The sequence below is a fragment of the Bubalus bubalis genome, chromosome 12 (genome assembly GCF_019923935.1).
Source record: "Bubalus bubalis isolate 160015118507 breed Murrah chromosome 12, NDDB_SH_1, whole genome shotgun sequence".
NCBI classification, from domain to species: Eukaryota; Metazoa; Chordata; class Mammalia; order Artiodactyla; family Bovidae; genus Bubalus; species Bubalus bubalis.
In genome coordinates this window covers 87049994-87064151 of record NC_059168.1, presented here as the reverse complement: position 1 = coordinate 87064151, position 14158 = coordinate 87049994, and the positions used below count along the sequence as shown (strand labels likewise).

Sequence of the window (14158 nt, the reverse complement as noted above, 5' to 3'; positions counted from 1 at the left end):
AAGCTAAGGAATGTATGTCTCTTACTGTAACTTTAGAAGTCACTGGCTCTTTGATTAAGATTCCAGAATTTGGGAAGTCTGATTTCTGCACTTTGGCATGTTACATATATTGGTTTATTGTTTTGGATTTTGGTTTTTTGATTTACTTTTGGAGTGGTTTTTTCAAAATATGGCAAGTTCCTATGTTCTGTTATATACTCCAAAATCCTAAGCTTATAATGGAAACACTAAGATATGGAAAGAATGTAAGGAATTTGCAAAATATAACTGGCTCGGGCTGGGTTATGGCAAGTGTTTAGCTCACATAGTTGCTATTGGACAGAAACGATGGTGGCAGTGTTTTCTGACCAGTGTGTGTAACTTAATAGTATTTCTCACCTAACTCTTCCTGAAAGTAACAAGTAGAATTAAAACCATTATAATATACAGAGAGGGACTGCTATCATCTGATGTTTTAAAGTGCTGTTTTAGAGACCATATTAAAAATAGCCAGGATAGAGAAATTTTACTTCTCACAAAGCATTCAATAGAAATAATTTGGAATATAGATAAAAAAACTACACAAATGTTATTGACCTTATTTTTAATACTGAGAAATCAGAAATAAATATCCAATGGAAAGGTAATGTTTAAGTAAATATTTTGTATATTCAGTGGAACTGTGTGCATCTTTTAAAATCATGTTTGTGAAGAGTATATAAAAGCATGGGAAATGTTTATGTCATGATAGAAAAGGAAATAGGCCAAATTATAAATTATGTATAATATAATCATAGCTATATAAAATTAAAATATTCATGAAAATATTGGAAATAAATTTACCCAAATATTGAAGTGCTATGTCTAAGTTATAGTAATGCATTTTTTCCATCTTTGCACTTTATGTATCTTATAAATGTCCTATACTGAGTTTGTATTATGTAATAGTGGGAGGAAACAGTAAACAAAATATATCTACAAACTAAGATGTGGTGGTCCCTTCACCTTAGAAATTACATTCTAAAATGTGACATTGATTGGCCTCCTACCCATGAGATTATAAGAAGACTTCTAGAATATTGCCATTTTCAAAGCTGAAAGTTTGCACTCTACAGTTCTCTTGGGCTGTTGATAAAAAAGAAGAGATCTGTGTACTTGGCCCTTTTTCAAAGAGAGGTTTTCGGGTTCCCAGAAAACTAAAGGTGGTTTTAAGCATGCTGGGGCAACGAATGCCCCTCCTCACTGCCTTTATGTATGACAATGTCGTCTCTGGAACTGAGCAGAAAGCAGCTTCCAGCAAGCATGTCACACACACACACCCTTGCTGAGTAAGCACGGCCTCTTTTGTGGCTCTGACTGAACTCCAAATACATCCCTTAGTTTTGTCCCTCATCCTGGGACTGAGAAGCCGGCCAGAGAGAATTCCTGGCAGCTTTCATAATCATGTCTGTTTAATTTGTGGGGAACCCTGTAGAGTTTCCAAAGTGCCTTCATCTGTATTACCTCATCTGTGAAGGTGGAAAGGGAGGACGGGCGGGTGTGCTCATCTCAGATGAAACGTAGGCAAGCTGAGTGACGCCTGGCTGCTCAACGGCTGAGGCATCATATAGTTCTCCAGGTCCCATAATACTCCAGGTCAGAATCTTTGTTTTTCTCTCCTGTCCTGGCTCCCTTCCTCATAATTTCTTTCATTTGCTTTTTATTACTATGTACTTTTAGTATAAGAGAAGCAATTCAAGATATTAATTTTAAATAAATAGGGGAGACATTTTTCAAGAAATACCATTTTTATAGTAATACATTCTATATATAATACTATATAGAGAGACATGTATGTACTGTATATAATATTATTTGTACTGTTATAAAAGTATTGTTATTACATTAAGAGAATAGAATCAATAGAACATAATGACTGACAGTATATAGGAAATGCAATACAACTTATTATGCTCTTGTAAAGAACAACTGTTCTACTTGAATTTAATCAAAATATAGGTACTTCAGTTAGTAAGTAAAGAAATTTGCTTAGTAATTCAGAGTTTTCAAAGTATAATTCACTTCTCCTGTCTTTTATGTCCTATGTTTATCCTCACCATAACCCACTTTTACAAATGAAGAAACTGAGGTTGAGTGGCTGTAGTCCGGAGTCACAAAGCTCATGATCAGAAAGCCTAAATATATAGGCTGTAGGTGTTCTGGCTCCAAGTCCCAGGTTACTCAGCCTTGAATAATAAATGAGTCTGTGCTGAGCGTGTAATTTCTTTGGGAAAGCAGTGCAGCGGGCGAGATGCACACTGGAAGGCCAGGCTCCCTAGCTTCCCGAGTGAGTGCATATTAGAGAAGCCCTTGGTCTTACAGGAAAGTTAGTTTCAGGTAAATGCAAATTGCTGTAGAAACACAGACAAGGAGCGTGGATGAAGCAATAGAAGATGGATGTGTGCCTGTATATTTGGTGCCATGATATGTGCCATAGATAGCAGGCATTTTGGGAAGTCAGAATAGGAGAAGATAGACCTTGCCAGGATTCGACCATTTGTTTTTCTATACACATTTCATTTTTTGGTTTATTTATACACAAAATGGTATACCTCAGAGTTCTGGCATAGTATCATATTTTAAGATAAAGCTTATCTCATGGATGTATACATTAGTATGGTCTCATTAACCAAAGAATTTAATTTCACATTTTTCTGTTTTATTCTTCAACAGATGAAATGCATAATTTAACCTGCCTAGTGGTAAAAGCGACTGGAATAGGAGAAGTGGATTTTCTAAGATTTGATCCTATAGCTAAAAAGGCAAAAACTGTTAAATATGATGTGCAAGCTGTAGCTGTCATTGTAGTGGCGTTGAAACTGCTCTTTTTATTGGATGACAATGTAGAATGGTAAGTGCGTGTACTCTTAGGAGGAAAAATTGTATTGTTTTCCCCTACTAATTCAGAGTAAAGGACTCCATATCCTTTACTCAGTAGAAAGTAGAGACTCAGTTGTTACAGAACACTGACTGGTAGCAGCAGTTACTCCTTACCTAATGTTTTGGCTCAGGCATTTGTCAGAGATTTCATTCTCCTTTAGAAAGTTGTTTGGATCATGTTTTCTTCCATTTTTAGGAAGATACACATGTGTCTCATTCTCCTGAGTTTTAAAGCATCATACACAAATTCTAAAGAGTCACTTAGCACTTCATCTTGTGCCTTTTGGCACTATGTATCCTCAAAGATTATTTTGGAAAGTGAAAGAATCTTAAAATGCCAACAAAGAGCGGCAGTGTCTTCTTCTCTATTTCAGTGCTTGCTTCTGCATTAAAAGTTGGCATCAGTTTCAAGTACTGTTCTATACTTTTCTTTCGGAAGAATTCAAAATTTAACTGTCTTCAAATGAATGATTTCCAAATAAATTGATTTGTTTATTTGTGTCTCCAGGTCTTTGTCTAATATTGCTGAGAAATATAATGAAAAGAACAAAGAAGGTACTTTTTTTTTTTTAGTCAATCAAGTGATTGTAAAAGGTGAATTAAAAGATACAATAAATATAGAGAAGAAGAAACTTGTACCTTGTATCAGACTGTTTATATGTGTAATTATCTAATATATCTTCTATTCTTAAGGAGGTAATAGTCAAATCTAGGATAAACAGACATGTAAAAAGATGGTTGCAATATATGGAATCTAGAAAAATAGTAAAGATCTTATTTGCAAAGCAAAAATAGAAACACAGCTGTAGAGAAGAAACATATGATTACCAAAGGGGAAAAGCCAGGGGGATGGGGTGAATTGGGAGATTGGTATTGACATATCTACACTACTATGTATAAAATAGATCACTAATGAGAACCTACTGTAGAGCTGCAGGACCTCTGCTCAGTGCTATGTGGTGACTTTAATTGGAAGAAAGTCCAAAAAAGGGGGATATATGTGTATGTATGGCTGATTCAGTTTGCTGTACAGCAGAAACTGACACCACAGTGTAAAGCAGCTATATTCCAATTTTTTTTTTTAAAGGTAGTTTTGGTGTAATACAGGGCCACAGTATAGGTGAGAGCTCAGAACAGAAGGGAGTGACAGCAGATTGCTCAGGAGTCATATTAGAGCGTGGAGATAGTCAGTCCCTCCATAACTTCCAAGGGCTGGCATATAAATGTTTAGTCAGATCAGTGAGTAAAGACTCAAATGAGCAACATGTGTTATAATAATGTGACATATTTGGTTAATAATCATGGATTTCATTTCTTTCAGATAAACCATGGTTTGATTTCAGAAAATGGTACCAAGTTATGAAGAAAGCTATTGATGAGAAAAAACAAAAGTGGGAGGAAGCCAGGGCAAAGTATGTTACCTCTTCTAGCTTTAGATTCACCGACTTTATTTTTCAAGTCTATTGCTTTACATCTGAAAGCTCAAGTTTCATCAGTTCAGATTCACCAGCATTATGACCCTTTTTTCTAGAATTAACCCCTCTGTCTAAACTTTTTAAAATATTTCTATTAACTATTAATGAGTGAGTGAAAGTCGCTCAGTCATGTCCAACTCTTTGCAACCCCATGGGCCATATAGTCCCTGGAATTCTCCAGGCCAGAATACTGGAGTGGGTAACCTTTCCCTTCTCCAGGGGATCTTCCCAAACCAGGAATCAAACCGGGGTCTCCTGCATTGCAGGCAGATTCTTTACCAACTGAGCTATCAGGGAAGCCCTATAATGTCCTTTTAGGGGCGTCCCTGGTGATCCAGTGGTTAAGACTCCACACTGCCAATGCAGGGGAGGCAGAGTCCATCCATGGTCAGGGAACTAAGATACCACATGCCACACGGTGTGGCCAGAAGATTTAAAAAACAGTAATATTAGTGTCCTCCTCCTGATCCAGAATCCAGTCCAGGGAGCTGTTATTGTACCCAGTACTCGTCTTTTCGTAATCTGCATGACTCTTCTCTGCATTTCTGGTATTCCTCCCTCTTTTGTTTCCCACAGTGGCTCAGTTCCCATCTGCGCTTCCCACTATTACAGAAGACTGCAGACGTCAGCCTGTGTCTTCTATAACTGGACTGTTCCTCCAAAATAAAGTTCCCTGTAAAAATCCAAACAAAGCAAAGCAGAAAGAGAGTAGCATATTTCAGTCAGTCTCACTGTTTGACCTTGAGCTCTCCTCCTCATGTAGGTCCATTGTTGTTGTTTAGTCGCTAAGTTGTGTCCAACTCTTCGTGACCCCCATGGACTGCAGCACGCCAGATTCCTCTGTCCATGGGGTTTCCCAGGCAAGAATACTGGAGTGGGTTGCTGTTTCCTTCTCCAGGGGATCTTCCCGACCCAGGGATCAAATCCTCATCTCCTGAATTGGCAGGCGGTTCTTTACCACTGAGCAACAGGGAAGCCCACCCAGGTCCACCGTGGCAGAGTGGAAAGAGCATAGCATTAGAGACAGTGCAGAGGTGAATCCTGATTGTTTAAAACCAGCTGTTTAACTGCGGCCTCAGTGCACGGAAATGTAGTCAGCTCATAAATTTTCAGAGATACTGTGTTATGTGGTAGAGGGTACATTGCTATAGGTTTCTGATTTGAATGGATTTTATATCTGTTCTTGGAACTTTGAGTCTCTATGAAACTTTGAAGAAAAGGTTAACATTTCTGTAGTTTATGTAATTTTGCAACAGTACTCATTTGCTCAAGTCATTTTATATCCCCTGAGAAAAATCAAGATTCCTCAAATTAGTTAAAATGATAACTCCAGTTTCTTCATCAGTAAAGTAAGGCTAATAATGCCTCCTTGATATTCTTAATCAAGAACTAAATTTCAGTGTTTGCAGATAGAATTAGATTATTTCTCCCCTGAATTTAAGAGAGCTTTTAAATCGAGAAACAGACTTCCGGGGATGAATAAAGCGCTGTGGGAGAGAGGATCCTTGCTGAAGAGGGGAGGAGATGGGCAGTTTCTTCCTGTTCAGGTTGGACAGATAGTGAGGGTGAGCTTCTGGCAGCTGTGGGCACCTGGGGAACGGAGGCCTTCCTCTTTTCTGTTGGAGAAGGAATGTCTTTAGTCATTGGCTCTCAGCAGGCACAAGAGTAGCAGCGAGAACATATGCTGTCCTGAGTTCTTAGGTAATCTTGGAGAACCAGCCATCGGACCTTTCTTTTCTGGTGTTGCTGGGGTGGTCCTGGCCAGTACTGAAAGGCTAGGTATTCAGAGGCCATGCCACTTGGGCATCTCAGGGTTGAACAGGTGCCCATTCATGAACCCAAACCAGGCACCAACTTACACTTCAGACATACCTGTTAGAGCCCAGATTCTTCCTGCAGTACCTCAGTCAGCTGTGCTTCAAAAGGCTCACTGACTTTTAGCTACTTTAAGGGAGAATTTAGTGACCAAAGAACGTATGTCTAGTTTCAAAGTGGCATTTTCCAGATGGACACCAGGCCTCTGGGAAGAGCTTGTCCAGGGAATCTGTTACCAAGATCCTTCGTAGAGTCTGTGCTTTGGGATGACTGAGATGACTTCTAAGTCACTACTGACTGCTCTGTGGGCACAGGGCTCCCATGTATGCCCATCACCTGTTCTGCCCTTCCCCATCTCTGTTGTTGACATAAATTTCTAATTTTTCTCTCTATTCTTCTAGACATCATCTTCCATATTGTCAGGTAAAAGTTGTTAAAGTATTTTCTACAGCGCAGCATAGGTCTCTGTGCATGGGATTGTGAGAAACACTAGTAAACCAGTTGAAAACCTAAAAATAGCTTTAGAGAGTGCTTTGCCTGCCAGTTTTCATGGAGGAAAATTTAAAAGCGTGTGCAGATCTTTGCAGCCTTTTAGGTTAGGCAAAAATTTTCTCAGATATGATACCAAAGCCATGATCCATAAAAGAAAAAAAAAAGACAAGTTAGACTTCATCAAAAGAAAGAACTTCTCTTCTAAAAACACTGTTAAGAAAAGCTACAGGCTAGGAGAAAATATGTTCAAATCACATATCTGATAGAAGGTTTGTATCCAGAATATATGATTTGTATCCAATATATGGTTTGTATCCAGAATTATTTTCGTATAATAAGAAAACAACTCAGTTTTTTAAATGGGCCAAAAGTAAGTTCACACAGAAACCTATATATGAATATATAGAGATCTGTATACTTCATTCACAAGAAAACGAATGAAACCTTGTGGCCCAAAACTGGCAACAACCCAGATGCCCTTCAGGTGGTAATGGATAAACCGTAGCATATCTGTAAAATGAAATACTCTTCAGTACTAGAAAGGAACAAACTTCTGATACATCCAAAAATATGAATGAATCATAAATACATTATGCTAATGAAAGACTCAAAAGGTTACATACGGTCTAATTTCATTTATATGATTTTCTGGAAAAGGTTAAGCTGTAAGAATAGAGAAACAGATTGGTGATTGAGACCAAGTTTAACTGAGGGTCGGGAGGAGTTGACCTTCAAGAGGCATGGGAGATTTGAGAGTGTGGAACCGTTCATGGTGGTGATTATACAACTGTATGTGTTTATCTAAACTAGTGCAGCTATACACTGAACAGGGTTGGTTTTACTACATGTAAATTATACCTTAATATACAGCAGTGGGTAACCACATCTCGAGGGAAGACTGGACAGACAGAGCATATAGGACCTTGTGGCTTCCTGGAGAAAAGCCACCTTGTGGCTTCCTGGCTTCGTGCTGGGCCTCTATTTTTTGTAGTTTTGAAAAGAGGTAAACAAAGTAAAGTAAATGCTTAAAGAAGGACCGTCTGACGAGTGTTAATCATTTTTGATGGCCCACCTTTCCCATCTTCTGGGCATATAACCTCAAGGAAGTAATAACACCTCCTTGACTGCAGCATAATTGTAACCTGTATGGGCATTTACTATAAATGCATAAGAAAATCTATCTAGATGAGGTAGTCACAAGGTGTTTTTAATAGTGGGTTTATCTAGGGAGTGGGATTAAACTGTTTAGGGAACTTCTTTATTATTAAGAGATTTTTTACCTTGAATATATTGTCACTTTTATTATTTGATAAATAAATAACAAAAAGATATTTGAAAGAATCACAAATGGTAAGCTCTCTGAATATTTAAATGTGGTATGATTTAGTTCACATATAATTTTCAGGAAGACCATAACCTATTCACAGTGATTACACCTCTGCATTAGAAGGCAGGCACTTACTGTTCACTTTGCGCAAGTTATCAGAGTCAGAAGTACCACTACCTTATCTGCAGCAGAAGGGTGTTTGGCCAAAGACAAGGAGTAACAGTTGTTTCTTAGGTGGCCTCACTTTATGAGAACAAGCGGCATGGGAATTTTATGATGATGGTATAGTCAGTCATTTCTTTGTGGTCTTATAGCATCTGGGAGGTTTTGTGTGGCACTTATCCTTCATTGACTTCCTGCCTCCTGCAGTGCCACTAGCTTACGTCTGAGTCATGAGTGCTGTAGAGACGCATGTCAGCAGGTCATTCTAAGCCAGAACTATTATATGAGTATCAGGAATTTCAGATACTGCCATTGAGAAACTTCTCTGAAGTGTGCTGAGGCCCATTTCATCTCCATCCTGCTCTAAATGCGTCTTTATCTTGGCAGGTTTCTGTGGAAGGGTGAAAAGCCACTCTACTACTCAGCCATTGACAGGCCGGTAGTGTATAAAAGAAGAGGTGAGTGGGGTTTCGTCTCGTTAACACCAAGTAACAGCCCAGCTGTAGAAAAGCTAAGTGTTTTAAATTGAAAAGTGAATGCATAAGTCCTTTTCTCAGTTGTTTAACAAGTGTCCCATTGCACATCCAGAGAAACGTCCTTCTCTGTAGGAAATGTCCATAGAAATCTATTTCAGGAACATTGCAATATTCAAACAGAACTTAAGTTCTCGCCAAAATCTTAAATGCTATATATATCTATACTCTCAGAACTCTTTATTTGGAGAACTGCTTTTTTTGGTTTTTGGTGTTTTTTTGTGTGTGGTAAAATATACATAACATAAAATTTACCTTTTTAGCCTTTTCAAGTTGTTCTTCGCCATCCCTCTTCCAGTGTCAGTTTCCCCTGGTTATGCTCTTATATCATCATGGAGCATTTGTCAAAACTACAAAACCAGCATTGGTGCATTACTATCAAGTAAACTACAGACTTTGTCATTTAACGTGAGTTTTTATTTCATTTCTTTTCCCTTCATTTCCAGAAATGGTGGTGAGTCTTCAGAAACAGTTTAGCACACTGGTGGATTCAGCACCAAACATTGAAAAAAAAAAACCTTCAAGTTTTCAGTTCAACTGGACTGAAGAGGACAGCGAGAGGCCTTGTTTCCATGGGCATAGCCTCCAGGGAGTCCTGCAGCAGAAAGGCCAGTCCCTGACAACCAAGAATTCCCTCTACTGGCTGAGTACACAGAAGTTCTGTAAAAGGTATGCGATGCTCTTAGAAATAATGGGATAAAAACCACCCTGAAACCTCTAGTCTGGCCTGAAGCAGTAGTCTTTTCTCATTAAAAAAAAAAAAAGGCCACCTATGATTTAAAGGAGTTGGTCATAATGAGAGACAGATGGGTTATTGGTTGGACTTTAGAAGATGGTGAGCCACCCAGACCCACACATGGGACAGGAAGTTAGGACCTGATGCGTTAGTACCATCTGCCTTGTCTGCCTGCAGTCGGTCCTCGGGGGTTAGTGGGGAACCTACACCTTTGTGCTCTTCACATGGCACGATCAGTGCATTTTTGGATGTTTTTAATGGATGTAATCCTGTAACATAAGACAATTAGTTACAAATAGACCTTGGTATAATCAGAGATGAAACAACCAAGATTTTTTTCTCTGCATGAGTTATAAGGCTAAGCAATACACTCTATGCATCAAGCATGGTTATCACCATGGTTTTATGTACCAAAATCGTCTGTCAAATTACCTTGCCTATTTAGTCCATAGCCTAAAACCACATAGTGAGCAAAAAAGGGTCCAGCTAACCAATAAAATGGCCACTGAGTCCATAACTAACGTATATACACTCTTCTCAGGAGGCCCTTTAGTCCCTCACTCTGCTGGGAGGTGTGTGTCCATCAGGCTGAGTTGTCTGATTTCCAGATTCCTCGCCATCAGAAGATGCAGAGTAGGCGGGAGACTGAGAGGTATCTGCTGCTGAATGTCTTGACAGCAAATATAAGTGGTACTCATTTGACAAACAAGAGAGGAACCAGCCACAGAAGCAGACAAAAGAACTCAAATTACAGTGGTCTGAAGTTCATTCATGACACACAGTAGCTCCACAGGACTAAATAAACTTGACCATGTATCTGCTTTAGCATGTCCCCAAATTATGTGCATTCTCTTTGGGTTTGTTTTTCTTACCTGTATTTTCTAATATTTCCACAATAAAAGTGGACAACTTGTCACCATATAATTGTAAAGGCTTTTGAAAATAGGTTGAATGTTCTCTGATTAATAATAACCAAATAATATATAACGCAATTTTAAAAGATCTCTATCCAAAATGGTTAAAATGAAATCTTTTCATGCTTAACAGAGCAGATCTTCAGCTATATGGAGAATTTTGTTATGCAGGAGGACTCAGTTTTGAGGGTTCAGAAGAGACAAGCATTGTACTGGGAAATAATTTTGAGAACACTCAGGCCTTGAGAACTAAGCAGAGAAAGGCTGTGAGAGCCCTTCAGATCATGAGGGTATTTATCCTTCTTGTCTGAATTTAAATGATTGTATGTTATATTTGGTTTTATCACTTAAAACTTTAGGAAAATTTAAATTTTCCGAGTTTATGATAAGGGAAGTGAGTGAAGTGAAGTAGCTCAGTCATGTCCGACTCTTTGCGACCCCGTGGACTATAGCCTGCCAGGCTCTTCCCTCCATGGGTTTCTCTAGGCAAGAGTACTGGAGTGGGTTGCCATTTCCTCCTTAAAAGATACTGTTGTTGATTCAACTTAGAAATAAAAAGTCCTACTGTACACCTTTTCTTATCTTTTTGTTGTAAAAATAGAACTTTCTTTATGGTCCCTAGGCAAGGGAAACAATATTTTTACCCTTTTTGTGATAATATTTTGTCCGAAAGAATCTTTCTTCATAGAGCTAAAATTAAAAATTAGAAAAGAAGAAAAGAGGGCACCTAATTTGTGAGAATTCATATAAATGGCTTACATTCTATTTCCATTAAACTAATCAATGCACAAACATTTGAGGCTTTTAAATTTCCTACTAGTGAACATAGTAGGGTATTGGCTTTTTTGTATATTATTAAAATAGGCTTAAGATTTTAAGTGAAAATTTAAAAATCAGTTTTAAAGGAGTATAGGGAAAGTGAACATTTTTGAGCCCTTACTTTGTGCCAGCTATTGGATAAGTGCTTAATATATAGTCTCATTCAATCCTCTTTTCCATCTTATGAGGTAGTTATTTTTTTCTGTTTTGCAGATGAAAGAACCAAGAGTAGTTATCCATAGTCACATCTCATGGGTGTCTGAGCTCTATGGTGCAAATGCAAACATTCTTTCAGGAATTTAGGGCCATATTTGTTAACATAAATCGTTGTCTAAATGCTTATACCATCTATATATTGTTCACTTGTTTAAAACTATTTATTATGGAAAATTTCAAGTATATTCAAAGGTAGAGAGCACAGTATAATTAACGTCCCCTACCCATAGTCACCCTCACATTAACAACTTTCCACATGGCTAGACTTGTTTTCCCCATACCCTAGCCAGCTCATTGCTTTACCCCTCTACTCCCAGATTATTTGGAAGCAAGTCCCAAACTTCATAATTTTCTTAAAGCCAGAATACTATTAATCTGACATTAAAAACTAGTAGTAATTCCTTAATCTCATCAAACATGCAGTCAATGTCTAGATTTTCCTGATTGTCAGCAGTAAGTTTTTAAATAACTCAGAATCCACATAAAGTCCTTACATTGCCGCTGGTAGAGATAGCCCTTAAATGCTTTAGTTCATAAATTCCCCCTTTATCTCTTTTATTTCCCCCTTGCAGTTTACTTTTTGAGTAATCCAGGTCATGTGTCCTGTACAATTTCCTGTAGTCTAGATTTTGCTGATTACGGCCCATGACACCTTTTAACGTGTTCCCCTTTCCCCCTGCTTCCACGGTGGTGTAGGCAGAGATTGGCAGAGTTACTTAGCAGTTTTCATTAGTGTTTTAGAGATTTGATCAGATTCAGGTTCTACTTATTACTTTAAAATAAGCAAAATTGCTTCATTAACTCTTCCTTCTATAATACAGAATTGCAACATACATTATTAAGCCTGGTATCCTATTTTGGTTGGGAGCTGGGGATTATTTTGCTGGTATGTTTTCAGTATGTCCAGAATCTCTCCCTGTGTGCTTTTGTTTGCCTTGACAGTGGTAAGAGGAGGGGCCCCCCTGGAGTGGAGGAGGAGCTGTGAGAACTGGCTATGGACCACCTGTGTCCCACGCCTGATGGCCACAGACAGTGCTAACATTTTTTTCCTTTATAAAATGTAGGATTCCTTCCAGGTTGTTTGTTTCCTTCTAGCTCACAGTACTATCTTAAGTCTAACCATATACAGTTTTTAGCTTGTTGGGGGATATTCAAGGGACCAGTGCATACCTTTCTAAATAGCCCTTTAAACATGGTGTCTTTTTTCTTCCCCTTCTAGCCATTGTAAGCATGTGACAACCTACGAAGAATCCAATTTTTCTCTGAGTTACCAGTTTATACTAAATCTCTTCTCCTTCTTGCTAAGAATAAAGACTTCCTTTCTCCATGAAGAAGTGAGCTTAATAGAAAAGAGACTTTTTAAAGCAAAATATAATAAAACAAACAAGAAATCTTCAAGATCCAGGAAAACAAGAAAATACTGAAAGAAATGAAGTGGAAACTTGCCAGGGAAAATATTTTAATAATGAAAGTAATTTCATTGTAATATAAAATTCTAGAGAATGGTGAAAAATAGAGCTTTATTGCATACATGTACATACATACAAATACCTATATCAAACAAAAAAATGTATGTTGGAAAACAGGTGAAATTTATTTGAATTTATTTTTAAATTATGAATGTTCTCGTTAAAATGTTAAGTAAATGGTATCCAGGAATTTGTATTCTTTGTATTTTAAAAAATATTTATTTATTTGGCTGTACCGGGTCTCAGTTGCAGCATGTGGGATCTTTAGTCGTGGCATGCGAACTCTTAGTTGTGGCATGTGGGATCTAGGTCCCCAGCCAGGGATGGAACCTGGGCCCCTGAATTGGAAGCTCAGAGTCTTAACCATTGGACCAGCAGGGAAGTTGCTTCATTGTATTTTAAAGCTAAATTTTCTTTTTAAACTAGATCACTTCCTTACTCTTTACACCCCAAAGTAAATCCCAGGTGGATCAAAGATCTAAACATTATAATCTTTTGTATATACATGTATAAAGTCTTAGAAGAAAACAACTGTGAATGCTGTGATGATCTTGGAATGGGGAAGGACTTTCTAAGATGTCTCAAAACCAGAAAGCAAAAGGAAAAGATTAATAATATGACTACAAAGTCAAAGGCAACTGAAAAGCTGGGAAAATACCATTATAGTGTACAATGAACAAAGGGATAAGTCCTTTAATATATCAATAGTGCTTGCAAAGCAATAGGAAAAAGATAGCTGAACAAGGGATATGAAAAGCTAGCTTTCTGAAAAAACAAGACAAAGGCCAAGCTAAAAACAGGGTAGTCAGTGTCACTCATATTAAATGCAAGTTACAGAGATGTTGTTTCCCACATATTAGGTAGGCAAAGATTATACAGGTGTCTAATACCTGGTGTGGATATTGGAAAAAGGCATTCTGATTTCATCATTCGTTTATTTGTGCAATCAATACTTACTGAGCAACTTCTGTGTTCCAGACACACGCTAGACTCTGGAGGTACAGTACTGAACAAGGCAGGGACAGATAGTATACAAATAAATAATATTGGGCGCAATGAAGTGCAGTGAGGAAAAAGTAGGGTAAGGGATGTGTGATCAGGTGGGCCCTTTAGTACAAAGTAGATGAGAAGGATGGTCTGGGAAGTGGCATTTGAGCTGAAACCAACCTGCGTGAAATCCTGTCGAGGGGGCAGGCCGTGTGGCCATCCAGGGGGAGATCATTTCAGGCACAGGACACGGTACTTGGTGTCTACCTGGGAAAAATCAAAGCATCTTTCCACACAAAGACTTACACACAAATA

General features: G+C 38.1%; 1 protein-coding gene across 4 annotated transcripts in view; it reads left to right on the top strand.

Annotated features, from left to right (window-relative positions):
• Positions 1–13379, top strand: part of TAF1B (TATA-box binding protein associated factor, RNA polymerase I subunit B) — a 55496-nt gene extending 42117 nt beyond the window's left edge. For all 4 annotated transcript variants that reach the window (XM_006073784.3, XM_044926260.1, XM_044926259.1 and 1 more), the window contains exons 10-15: positions 2692–2869; positions 3407–3453; positions 4220–4310; positions 8557–8627; positions 9149–9371; positions 12607–13379. In XM_006073784.3, the coding sequence (XP_006073846.3) occupies positions 2692–2869; positions 3407–3453; positions 4220–4310; positions 8557–8627; positions 9149–9371; positions 12607–12811 (815 nt within the window). In that variant the 3' untranslated portion in view covers positions 12812–13379. The remainder of the gene's footprint in view (positions 1–2691; positions 2870–3406; positions 3454–4219; positions 4311–8556; positions 8628–9148; positions 9372–12606) is intronic.
• The last annotated feature ends 779 nt before the right edge of the window (positions 13380–14158 follow it).